Genomic DNA, 12984 nt, shown 5'->3' with positions numbered 1-12984 from the left:
GATGAAGAAGGATTTCAAAACTATTAAAGAGACTTGACTTTAAGTTATGGGCATGCTGATGGGAAGCAGCAGCTAGAGAGCTGGAGCTAAAGATTCAGGGGGGAGAATGGATGAACAGCACAGCAAGGGCTGGAGAAGAAGAGCACATGGAGCACAGGCAAAGGGGCATACTTGGCCATAGACCAGGGTGTGTGAATCCTTCCCACATTAGGAACAGGAAGAAAGAGGGAAAAGATTTGTAAGGTTGCAGGTAAGTTCATAGATTTGGCAGCAGAAAATTGAGAGATTGTATAACCAATGACATCTCTTTTTTCTCTCTCTCTACACAATTAGAATAAGTGGCAGGGTCAGAAATTTGGAAACAGTAAAAGGTTAGAAATAGACATGACCAAAAATTGGAGTATTTAGAGAAATGAAGACTCAGAAAACAAATGGAAAATTTTAGAAGAAAATTATTTTCTTTTTCCAATTATTTGAAGATAAACCAAAATGTTTTTCCAAAAATATTGCTATTTTCTAATTTTTGTGGCACTCTTAAAAGTATTTACTCATTTTCCTTCCCCTGGGCACCCCCTCCTACAGGAAGTCTGTGGTTAGGTGGTGGCTGTGGTTCCTATGGGTGGTTCAAGAATACAAACCATGTCCCTTGGCTTTATTTGTATAAGAAGGGCATGTTTCTCTTGCTGTATGCATGGTCACAGCTGTCTGTGACCTGTCTGCACAAGTGCACACCCTCCTTTCTGCCAAGCCCCACCAGCCTGGATGGCAAAAATCTAGACCCTTCCACCCCTCCTCACCTAAGGGAAGGGGGTGGGGTCTGCCTCACACTACAGTGTCATTAGCTGGTCCTTCCAGACACCAAGTGAGAAAGAAGAAGCACAACTTGAGGTGGGGCTGGTGGGGAGAAACCGTGTTGGGAAATTGGGAGTAAGGGGGCCAATGGTGGGAAGAGTGGTAGGAGGGGTGCCTGTCAGAATAACAGAGCAGGATGGAAGAAGTAAATAAAAAGTTCAGAAGAGGTTCAATTGCTCCAGCTGTCAAGGGGGAGGAGAAAACCCTGTGGGATGGGGGAGAAGGGAGGGAGCTCTTAGGAAGTTATTTAAGTGCCAACTTTCTTGTCGTTTTTTCCTGCGTCCTTTTGAGGAAGTACCCTGGAGACACACAGAGCCAGCCTGTGCTAGGACACCTCAGGAGGGGACTGCAGGTAAGCAGCTGCCCCTTCTGCCAGCATAGCCACAGCCCTGCACACAGTGGCTGCCTAGGGCCCTCTGTATCCATCCTCCTAAAACTGGATCTCTCAGGTGGCTACTGTGAGTGCCAGGGGCTGGGGGTCCAAGGCAGCCCCATGTGTTCAATTCCCCATTTTTGGCCCCTAACTCCACACCTACCAGCCCCTCTTCTGAATGGGACTTCTCTCAGGCATTCCATGAAGCTTTCTTGAAGGCACTACTTGCAAAGAAGGCCACCTAATAGGAATGGGGGAATTGGGAGTCTTCCTCAGGGGGACAGACTACAGAGAAGGGACACAAAAGGTTGGAGAGAGGGTGAAGTAGGGCCAGATAGGAACTCCTGTTTGACTGCATCACCATGAAGGAGCTGAACTTGAGCACCTTCCCCTCCCTCAGACCTGGGAGAATAGGAAGCTTCTGGCCACCTGCACAGGCTCCCCAGTTATCTGTTTTGTGGGTTTTCTCTCCCTACGAGCTACTGCATAATTACATTGTTCTGTGCTCTTCTCTCCCATACCTTCCCCTCCCCACCATGACCCCACAGGCTACCCTTGCTGTTCTCCACCAGAAGTCTGCCGTTTTCTTCCTTCTCTCCATCCTTTACCCTTTTATCTCTCCTCCCTCCATGCCTCCCTAATTCACTAGAGACTGTTGGTAAATGTGTCTGTAAATATTTATGGATACCTGTTTAGACCGTATACTTCCAAACAGTGCTGTCTCCTTCCAAGACCAAACACCTAAAGAAGTCTTGTCTCCATCTGTGTTGCCTTTGTTCAACATGTTTCTGGAACAGTCTCCTCTAGTTGCCTCTTTAACAGTAGTTCCTCATCTTTTGAGGGTGTGTCTGTTTTTGAAAACAACCAAATCACCAGGAGTCATGATTGAGTAATCCAGGTGATTAAGGGCACACTTCACTGGGGCCAGAAACAAGTTCTCCCTTCATTTGATCAGTTGGTCAACAAGTAATTACTGGGCCCTGACAGTAAGGTGTGTGGCATTCACACTGGCTCTTTGTCTTTACAAATTCCAAAGGAAGGGTTAGCAGGCTTGGAATGAAGGCAGTGTCAACTCCACTGACCAAGTAAGTTTAGAGAATGAGCTGTTTACAGCCCTATTTAATTTGCCATGTGTCTCCCTCTCACCAACCCAAACTCTCCATCACCCTTACCCTGTCCCTTGTGTCCTGTCTCCTAAGCAGTTACCACTTTCTCACCCTACTGAGTTTACTTCTGAATTTTGTTGGGCTGGACCGTAACCCCTGCTAGACCAGAAGCTCTCCAAGGCAAGAATCCTTCTGTCTTATTTTTGATATATCCCAGGTGCCCAGAACACAGCCTGGTCCATAGTGGGCCCTCAATCAATATGGGTTGAATGAATTTGCAAACACAAATGCTTGGGAAGATGCCAATTATCTGGACATGGTTGTCTGAGTTTATTCTTCAAAGGGGCTTAAGCCTCATAAGTCCATGTGAAATGAGCACGTGTACATGCATGTACCATTTCTTACAAAAATATTGCCTTAAGGATAGTGAGAAAAAAACCCTTGCTCTCCACAATCTTTGACATTTTTTCCTTTCTTCTAATCATCCCCATTTCTTCTGCTTTCCATATGTTTTTTAATTTTTATGAAATATTTATTAAGCATCTATTGTTTATATTTATTAAAATCAATATTCATTCTCAGGCATCATGTTAAGATTTTTTTTCACATTTTTTATTATTGTTCAAGTATAGTTGTCACCATTTCGCCACCACCACTCCGTTTTTGCTTTCCATATGTTTGACAAATCTCCACAAGATCCTTGGAGAACTCTACTCCATCATGGGACTAATCCTCACTGCCACTTCTTACTTTTTATTTATGTTAACCTCAAAGTGTGTTGCTCAGGTGCTATAACACACAGTTATGTTTGCTTCTCTATTTTTGAACCCTTGTGTCAAATGTAACTCTCTTCATATTCCTTTTCAGTGTCTCCATTTTAGCCCACAAGGAGCTTGTAAAGCTGACCATGTCAGAGACCCCCAGGGCCACCTTTGGAGGCAGGAGAGCTGTCCCCCCCAACAACTCCAATGCCGAAGAGAATGACCCCCCTACTATGGAGCTGCAGGGCCTGGTGCCCCGAGGAGTCAACATGCAAGGTACAGGCACCTCCAGCCCGGGCACAGTTGGCCTGACCCCTCTTCCCAATGGTGCTGGGTCAACACCCTCTGTTTCCACTGAGCTCCCCTAGAAGAGGACCCCCTGCCAGTCTCTAGTTTTAAAGAAAGGCCTCAAAAACTCTCTTTTGAGTGGTAAAAGTACCAAAGACCTGATTGTTGTCCCAGTTCTGCCACTTAATAGCTTAGTAATCTCAGAGAAGTCACCTCTACAAAACAAGGGCACTGGCTTATTGAGGCCTTTTCCAGCCCTACTGTTCTGTTTTTAAGCATGTTCTCTAGCTGGAAGTTTCTACTTCCCAAATATTGTGGCTGTTTTGATTGTCTGGCTTGCACCACCTCCCTTTTCCCTCCTCCCACCTCTATGGTCTATCCATTGCTGTGAATTTCAGAGCTGACAAGAGATGCCAGACTCTGACAGTAATGGAGATGGAAGCCCTCTATTTCTCTCCAGAGCAGCCTGCAGAGCCAGCAAGTCAAGCTGCTTTCTCTGCTCTTGCATCTGCAGATCTCGAGGGATTAGCCCTGGGAGCAGCAGACAGCAGCTGACCTCCACTCAGCCCTGTCAGTTGTGACAGGCAGGGCCCAGGTGCCAACAGTGCTTGGTGACACAGGCACCATTCTCTTGGCCAGGCAGAGACATGCAGGCTAATGGCATCTAGCAGGGAACACTTTTTGTCAGCAGCACACATGTACCAAGACCCACTTTGCTCCTGAGGATGCTTTGTGCTGGGTTTCACCAGAGAGTAAGCACCCACTTGCTAGGGTAGGGCCCCAGATCACCCTCAGCTGCTTCATCATCAAGAGACCCGCTGCTGAAAGCAGAGGTAAGGACAGTGCTGATCCCCACAGTGCAGCAGGTCAGAACGCCATTGGAATGCTGTGGGAGGATTTGACTGTGCTACCTTCATGTCTATATGATTTGACATCCAGCTGAAAACTGGGAGACATTCAGTATCATCCATCAGGTACCATCCAAATTTGGAGGGGAGGGCTCACAGAACAGAGGGCTTCTTCAGTTGAGTAGAGGAAGCAAGACAAACTTGTAAACCTGTGGCTCTGAGCTCTTTCTCCCAGTAAGTGCTGCTCTCTGTAAAACTGCACCATTATAGCCACAGAACTGAGTTTAAATGGACCTGCTAATCAACTCATCTAAATCCCCATGTTATAGGTTGGGAAACTGAAGACAAAGTAAGTAATTGATGTTCAACTCCTTCACTGTCTGGTGCAGGAGTCCTATTTTTTTTAAGAATACAAATAAGTTGGAAAGTGTGCAGACCTCAAATTATCAAATAGGTTACCTTGATGTATTCAGTTTTCTAGCAAAATTCCCCTCTGGCAGAGGAGATTCTTGGACCCAGGGAAGGGTGATGGAGGAAGTGGGTGGGAAGAACAGAGAGAGAGGCTCAGGATCTATCACTGAGGGGAACTGTGAAGCTGCACAAAGGCAATGAGATGTGGGAAAAAGCCCCCTGGTCCAGGGCTCAGAAGACCTGGGTTCTTGTTCCACATCTGCCGTTCACTCACCCTGGGACTCAGGCAAAGTCATGTAAGCCTCAGTTTTTCCATCAGCAAATGGAAGCAATACCTGCCTCACAGTTGTCATGAGGATCAAATGACTAGTGCTTGTGAGAGAGCCTGACCCATAGCACATAACTGAGAAATGTTCATTGATTTAGAGTATCAATGATCATAACTTTATGTGGTCAGAAGCCCACTCTAACTTCTAAGGGAAATATGCACAGCCTGCAGCTCCTGTATATCTGAAATCTTAACAAAATGTCAATAAGAAATCAAAACTGCCAGAGAACATGAGCATGGAGGTGAATTGAAAAATAACCTGGTTTTATTGTATTTTGTTTATTTTTGGAGGCAGAGGTAGGAATTATTTTGAAAAATATATTATTTGCTCGGTAGTCTATGTCCACACCCCAAGTGACATTCTGGGATAATTATTACAGGCCATGGCATAGGAATATGAGGATCCAATGATTGTTCACAGAATGAATGTACAGTCAGTCACTTGAGAATTAAATGACTCACCAGTCCTAGAGTCATTAGGATCCTATTATTAACAGCTTCTAGAGTTTGTAAACATGCATTAATTTAATATTTCTTACACAGATGAGCTAAGTGCTACATGCTATGAGGGTAGGGTACCTGAACCCATGAAACATAGTACTAAGTTCCTGATGAGTAAGGCAATACATAAATAAATAAATAAATAACAGCATCTGGTCAACCAAAATAAACCATCTGATCAAGCAGGTCTGTCTCCTATTTTTCTTTGCCATTTCAAATTGCTGTTAAATTATGCTAAAAGGGTTTTCTGGCACTGAATATATAAATGATTTCTACCCAAATCATCCCTGCTAAGGCAATCATGTGTTTAATGCCACCTTCTTGCAATTCACCCAGTGGCCACTAGTGGCCACTACGAGGATTTATATCTCCCTGATCCCCTATCTGACCAGGACTTTGGCTCCAGGAGCACAAAGCCCTAAATCAAACTCTTTCTTCTCACTTATTTCAATGGAACTTTTCCTCAAGTGCCCCTTTAGCAAGCTATTCTTATAAAATTGACTAAGAGAGGCAAGAGGAGAAAAGGGGGGGAAATGGCACATTTTACATTTTGAATAATCCTATGACAGCAAATGTGTATAATATATACTGCGTGGGTGGATATAATATCTTTAATTCACAGCTTTCATAATTACTTGCTAAGGATTATTTTATCCTATAACTCAAAATGTATAAACTTAAGTAAGATTCCTCCCATACAGCAGCACAATATTTAAGAAAAACTGAAATATTTGAGGTGACCATGGAACCCTGGAGAGGGGACCAGCTAGTCAGCAGTGGGTTTGATGTCCTTGTGTATTTTCAAGGATCCTTAGTAGCCCCCTTTGAACTCAATTATAGTTGATAAAAGTATGTGAAAATCTCTTTAGATTGTTTGAATTTGCAACTATTTCTAATAGACTGTTCTGCACATACAGTTGGTATTCTAAAAATTTCTGCACAGCCTTCTTGTCTCAAAGGTTATTTTAGCAGGATATGTAATGTTCTGGGATACAACCTTACATTCTCAGGCTTGTTTGACTCTGCATTATTAACAATAGGTGATCATTTGCAGCAGTAAATGTAACACTTATTTCAGAATTCAAACTAGAAAGCAAGTCTGGACCTATTTTTAAAAATCAAATGCAGGAAGAATCTAGTATTTACTAGGATTTTGTGTCTTTCTGATCATTTCCTCCATCCCACTACTCCCTGTCAGAATTAAATCAACTAATTAATTGGTTAATGATTAATCTGCCCTTTGTGCAAAGTAAGCCTCTATGGATTCAAGGTTATTGAAAGAATAAGAAAGGTGTGATTAAGAAATGATATTGCATAGAACCCATTTATTTTTTCATTTGGTTTGAGGAAAAACACTGTAATTACCACCTATGTGTCAGGAGCCCTCTCTCTGGGGACACAAAGGTGAACAATTCAGTCCCTATCCTCAAGCAGCTCTCTACCTAGTGGATGAAACGAGTAAAAGGAATGAGTAGAGGTGCCAGTGGAGTGGGAAAGAGGGTGATGAAGATGAATAGAAGTGTCCCAGGCAGACAAGTGCTTGGAGTAGCATTTCTAGTGGAAGGAACAGTGTATGTCAAGTAGTGATGACAACACAGGGAGATGAGCCTGAGACAAGTGGGCAGGGATCAACCAAAGATTTACCTTTCCTCCCGCCTGTAAAGGATTCTAAACAGCAGAATGACATTATCAGAATCATATTTTATGAAGGGAAATCTCTCCATGAGGAGAAAATGGAGTGAAGGACATGCATTTGAAGGCTGTTAAGATACTTAAGGATAGCTTCCTGCCAAGATGGAGGCATAGGTAGACACACTGTGCTCCTCGCACAACCAAAAGAAGGACAACAACAATTTAAAAACAAAAAACAACCAGAACTGACAGAAAATCGAACTGTATGGAAGTCCGACAACCAAGGAGGTAAAGAAGAAACATTCATCCAGACCAGTAGGAGGGGCAGAGATGGGCAGCTGGGGTGGAGAGGACTCACAGCAAGGTGGCAGCTGGTGGACCCAGTGAGGTGGCAGACTGTGGCACGGGGCAGGCCAGGCTGCAGCTAGCAGACCCCACAAGGTGGTGGCTGGCAGACCCTGCAACCCCACATTCACGCATAGATAAACCAGGAGGAATGGCAGGGGAGCGAAACAGACTGCGCAACCCAGGGCTCCAGTGCAGGGAAATAAAGCCCCAAACCTCTGATTGAAAACACCCATGAGGGTTGAGGCAGCACCAGGAAAAGCTCCCAGCCTCACAGGGAGAGTTCGTTGGAGAGACCCACAGGGGCCTAGAGTGTGCACAAGCCCACCCACTCAGGAATCAGCACCAGAGGGGCCCAGTTTGATTGTGGATAGCAGAGGGAGTGACCGGCAGAGAGTGGAACAAGTGCCATTGCTCCTTCTCGGCCCCTCCCCCATGTACAGTGTCACAGCGCAGCAACCAGACCAGAGTTACCCTGCCCAGGTGAACACCTAAGGCTCCGCCCCTTATGTAACAGGCATGCCAAGACCAAAAAAAAAAAAAAAGGCCCAAATGAAAGAACACTTCAAATCTCCAGAAAAAATACAACTAAGAAGAAGAGATAGCTATTCTATCAGATGCACAGTTCAAAACACTGGTAATCAGGATGCTCACAGAATTGGTTGAATTTGGTCACAAATTAGATGAAAAAATGAAGGCTATGCTAAGTGAAACAAAGGAAAATGTACAGGGAACCAATAGTGAGGCAAAGGAAATTGGGACTCAAATCAACAGTGTGGACCAGGAGGAAGAAAGAAACATCCAACTAGAAAAGAATGAAGAAACAAGAATTCAAAAAAATGAGGAGAGGCTTAGGAACCTCCAGGACATCTTGAAACGTTCCAACATCCGAATCATAGGGGTACCAGAAGGAGAAGAGGAAGAACAAAAAATTGAAAACTTATTTGAACAAATAATGAAGGAGAACTTCCCCAAGATGGCAAAGGAAATAGACTTCCAGGAAGTCCAGGAAGCTCAGAGAGTCCCAAAGAAGCTGGACCCAAGGAGGAACACACCAAGGCACATCATAATTACGTTAGCCAAGATGAAACAGAAGGAGAGAATCTTAGAAGCAGCAAGAGAAAAGGACACAGTTACCTACAAAGGGGTTCCCATAAGACTGTCATGTGACTTCTCAAAAGAGACCTTATGGGCAAGAAGGGGCTGGAAAGAAATGTTCAAAGTCATGAAAGGCAAGGACCTACATCCAAGATTACTGTATCCAGCAAAGCTATCATTTAGAATGAAAGGGCAGATGAAGTGCTTCTCAGATAAGGTCAAGTTAAAGGAGTTCATCATCACCAAGCCCTCATTATATGAAATGTTAAAGGGATTTATCTAAGAAAAAGAAAATAAAAAATAGGAACAGTAAGAATGACAGCAAACTCACAGTTATTAATGATCACACCTAAAACAAAAACAAAAGCAAACTAAGCCAACAACTAGAACAGGAACAGAACCACAGAAATGGAGATCACATGGAGGGTTATCAAGAGGGGAGTGGGAGAGGGAGAGAGGGGGGAAAGGTACAGAGAATAAGTAGCATAAATGATAGGTAGAAAATAGACAGGGGGAGGGTAAGAATAGTATAGGAAATGTAGAAGCCAAAGAACTTATAAGTATGACCCATGGACATGAACTATAGGGGGGGAATGTGGGAGGGAGGGGATGTGCAGGATGGAGTGAAGTGAAGGGGGTGAAATGAGACAACTCTAATAGCATAATCAATAAATATATGTTTTAAAAAGAGATATTTAGGGATAGAAAGAAATTGACCAGAGAGACTTTAGTCCTTGGAGAGGATGTTAGCCTCATTTCTTTTATTCTAGCTTCCTCTAGGCAGCTGGGTATGTCTTATACATTTTTAGGTGTAGGACAGTTCTAATAGCAACAGTTAAAAACAATATGCTCTTTAAGAAACTGTTTATAATCATTCCAGTTAATGATACTTTAAAATTATGACTATCCAAAAGAAATAGGAGAAAAGAACTTTTATCTTGTTGATTTCACAATAAACAGACCTACTTTCTCATGGACAGTATATATTTCTACACTTTGGTAATAATATTTTTAAAATTGCATTGAGAATTCAATACACTTGGGAATTCCTAGGATACAAGCCTAAACATTTAACTTATTTCAAGATTCCATCTATGACAGGTATAATCATTCTCTGAAGAATATTTGTATAACCAAAGGAGAATATAATCCATTTTTTACATATTAAGAAAAGGATAGGAGGATGAGGAGGCAGCTGGCTCATAAGGAGAGATTTTTTCTTTTTTAACAGTCCATTATCTGATATGTTTAGAATCAGGCTAAATTGTGTTAGGTAGACATTTTTTAAAGCTGTCACTTTGAAAGAGTGAGCTGCCAAGTTTCCAGCTACAATATTTCTCTAAAAAACAAAAAAGTAGCTTAGCAATTGTTGCTCCATTTTGCCAAGAACTGGACTTGGACAGGGAAAAACAAATTAATTTCCTGTCTGTGGCAAATGGAACTTGGGTGATGAGAAAGGTCTTACAATTTAAACTATATTTTGTTAAGCAATAAACAAAGCAAAAATCAATATTCTTGCTTAATAGATATATACCAAGTGCATACTCCATGGGAAGGGGCAACACCAAGAAAAATGAACAAACAGAAAAAACTATGATATTTGTAAATCTATGCCTGACTTGATCCATGGGTCCCTCTCCATGAGTGATGAAAGAAGTGTTGTTTAATCCATGGAACTGGGGACTTCAGCTCATTCCCCAATATTGGGGCAAAACCTAGTACATCTACAGACATACTAGAAGATGATGATAGAGAGAGTGCAGTGTGGATTCCATTGTCTTCTTCTAAAAAATAAATCGTGTATCTTATAAACTTGACTGTAGTCTAGAACATTATTTCTTTAAACTCTTGACTTCTCTGTGTAGCTTTTAGCCTTTCATATTTTAGTCATTTCATTTTTAAATGAAATATTTTTCTTAGCTTAAATTATTTTTATATGAACTTCTAAGACCTTATGCAGAGAAATTTTACTTACCATTGCCTTAGTTTTACCCTGCATAGAGCACCACTGTGATTTCCATGAATTTTTTCTCTTTCTTCCTGAAGGCATTGACTTAGAGGAATATTACAATAGAGAATAAAAAGGTCACTTGGAAAAAATAACATTTTAGAGACTACATTTTTTAAATTAAATGTTGTCACACCCATAACAATATCGACTACGTTTACAATAATTTAAACTAAAAAAATTAAATTATTTAAATAATTATTTTAAATGTAGTTGATATTGTTAAATGTATTTCAAATGCTATATATTAATATACATGTATTATATGTTTGCTTTCACTGTTAAGTACTAGAAAACATGAGGTTTATTTTGGGAGCTTATATTTTTTATTTACTTATTTATTTTTATTGAATTTTTATTGAATTGAGGTGACATTGGTTATTAAAATTATATAGGATTCAGGGGGCTTACTTTTTTATACTTAAAGGAATTCATAACCATTCTTTTGCTTGCCCTTTGTTATAAGCAGTATAAATGGGCTGTGAGAACCCAGCACTTTATTCCAGTTTGAAACAGAACTGCTGGTCTGACGATCTCACGTTATGAAACCCCACGTTACCACTGGCAACAGCATATGTACATAGTCCTGAAACTGGCATGTTCGGAGGATGAATTGTCTGATAAATCATTGAAGAAACTCTTGTGGTTAATGCTATGGTAAATGAAATAACCTATTTTAAACTAAATAAGGAACTCAAAGCTCAATTTTTCAGGTATTAAATTTGTTGAAAGTAAAAAGTGGCATATTTGCTGAGGAACTTTGCAAATATTGTCCAGGGCAGAGCAACAAGATGATTAAGACAGGGTCTGGCCCTCGAGGGGCTTACAGATCCACAGATAAAATCATCTATATTAAGATAATACTAAATGATTAATGATAATGGGCTGTTTTTCCTTTTAAAGAAAAATATATTTTGGGAATCAAAAGCAGAAAATGATTCCATCTACCCATAGAAAATCAGGAAAAGGGAAGGAAGACTGTCAACTCAGAAAACAGCGTGTTTTCTCACTTAGTCCCCACACAACCACCATTTTTCAGATCAGGAAACTGAGGCACAGGAAGTTTATGTAACTTGTCAAAATTACAAAGATAATAAATGTCAGTGTTGGGATTTGAGTCCAGGCAGTCTGGCTCCAGAATCTATACTCTTATTCACTAGGCTACCATATATCTACTAATAATAACAATAATTATATAATACAAATATTGAAAATTTACTTGTTGCCAGACACTGTGCTAAAGCACTTAGCATTCATTTTTTTGTTTAATGCTTACATTAACCCTATGAGATATTTTGTTGCCTTTTTAAAAATAAGAAAACTAGGCTCAGAAAGATTATATAATTTTTTGAGGTTGCAAAATTAGTAAATAGTGAAGCATCTCCTAAAACATATTCTGCAAAATATTCCACAAAAATAGTTTCCACGGTCATTTAAATTTGGAAAACATTGTACTTGTAGGAGATTTGCAATATATATTAGCATATTAAAGTCTCCCATAAATCCAGAAGGAGTCCTGATTAATCTTGGTTAAAACCAGCATTTCCCAAACTGGTTTAACCACAAAACTCTTAATTATCACAATACCTGTGAATATCTCATAGAACTAGCTCTGCATTGCATCATCTCAGGATGGGCAGAGTCACCAGACATTAAGCAAGTCCATCAGAATGGTGTATAGAACTGGAAAGCCAGGGTTTTCTTTTGCAGTAAGAATTAGAATCAATGAGAACTATAGATGCCAAAGATATACTTGAGTTTCCCTCTCCAGCTTTATTTTTTCCCTGTAGGCAGAGCTGCTTGAGAAGCCAAGGCATTAAGCTAACCTACTTAGTCTCAGGAGTATATTATCATGGGGTGGGTGTGAGAAGATGTCAGGCAAATCCTGGCAGTTCTCCAGAACCAATGCATCCATTTCTTACAGGCAGACTAGACTCACCCAATTCCTCACCTGGAACACTGCAGCAGCCTCCCAGCTGACATTCCTGCCTCCAAGACTGTCATCATCCAATCTGTTTTCCACTCAGTCTCCAGACATAGTTTAAATTTGTGTGTGTGTGATCATGTCACTTTGCAATTTCAGACTCTTACTGGATCCCCAATGCAATTAAAGTGTTAAGTCCTTAACAGAGCCTACAAGGCTGGCGTGAGCCGCTCCTGCCTACTCTGCCATTGTGATCCCACTACGCCACTCTAGACAACCAGTCTTCTTTCAGTTTTTTAAGTAAACCATGCAATCTCTTATTCCAATCTTGACTTATTCTCCCCTCTCCCTGAAACATTCTTCCCCACACCTCTCTCTACCTGTGCAACTTATTCATCTTTCTGACCATTGCTTATACCTCACTTCCAGAAAGCTTCCTTAATCTCCTCTAATGTGGGTTAGGGGCTCTCCTATAGCATCCAGAAATCTTCATCATCCAATACCCTATA

The 12984-nt window shown here is 41.2% G+C and overlaps 1 protein-coding gene across 1 annotated transcript in view; it reads left to right on the top strand.

Annotated features, from left to right (window-relative positions):
* Positions 1-1069: 1069 nt before the first annotated feature.
* The window catches only part of F13A1 (coagulation factor XIII A chain), a 196191-nt gene continuing 184276 nt past the window's right edge, over positions 1070-12984 (top strand). The window contains exons 1-2 of the mRNA XM_024552286.3: positions 1070-1204; positions 3199-3368. Coding sequence (XP_024408054.2) covers positions 3239-3368 — 130 coding nt within the window. The 5' untranslated portion in view covers positions 1070-1204; positions 3199-3238. The remainder of the gene's footprint in view (positions 1205-3198; positions 3369-12984) is intronic.

The sequence above is a fragment of the Desmodus rotundus genome, chromosome 3 (genome assembly GCF_022682495.2).
Source record: "Desmodus rotundus isolate HL8 chromosome 3, HLdesRot8A.1, whole genome shotgun sequence".
Taxonomy (NCBI): Eukaryota; Metazoa; Chordata; class Mammalia; order Chiroptera; family Phyllostomidae; genus Desmodus; species Desmodus rotundus.
This window is presented reverse-complemented; position numbering and strand designations above follow the sequence as displayed.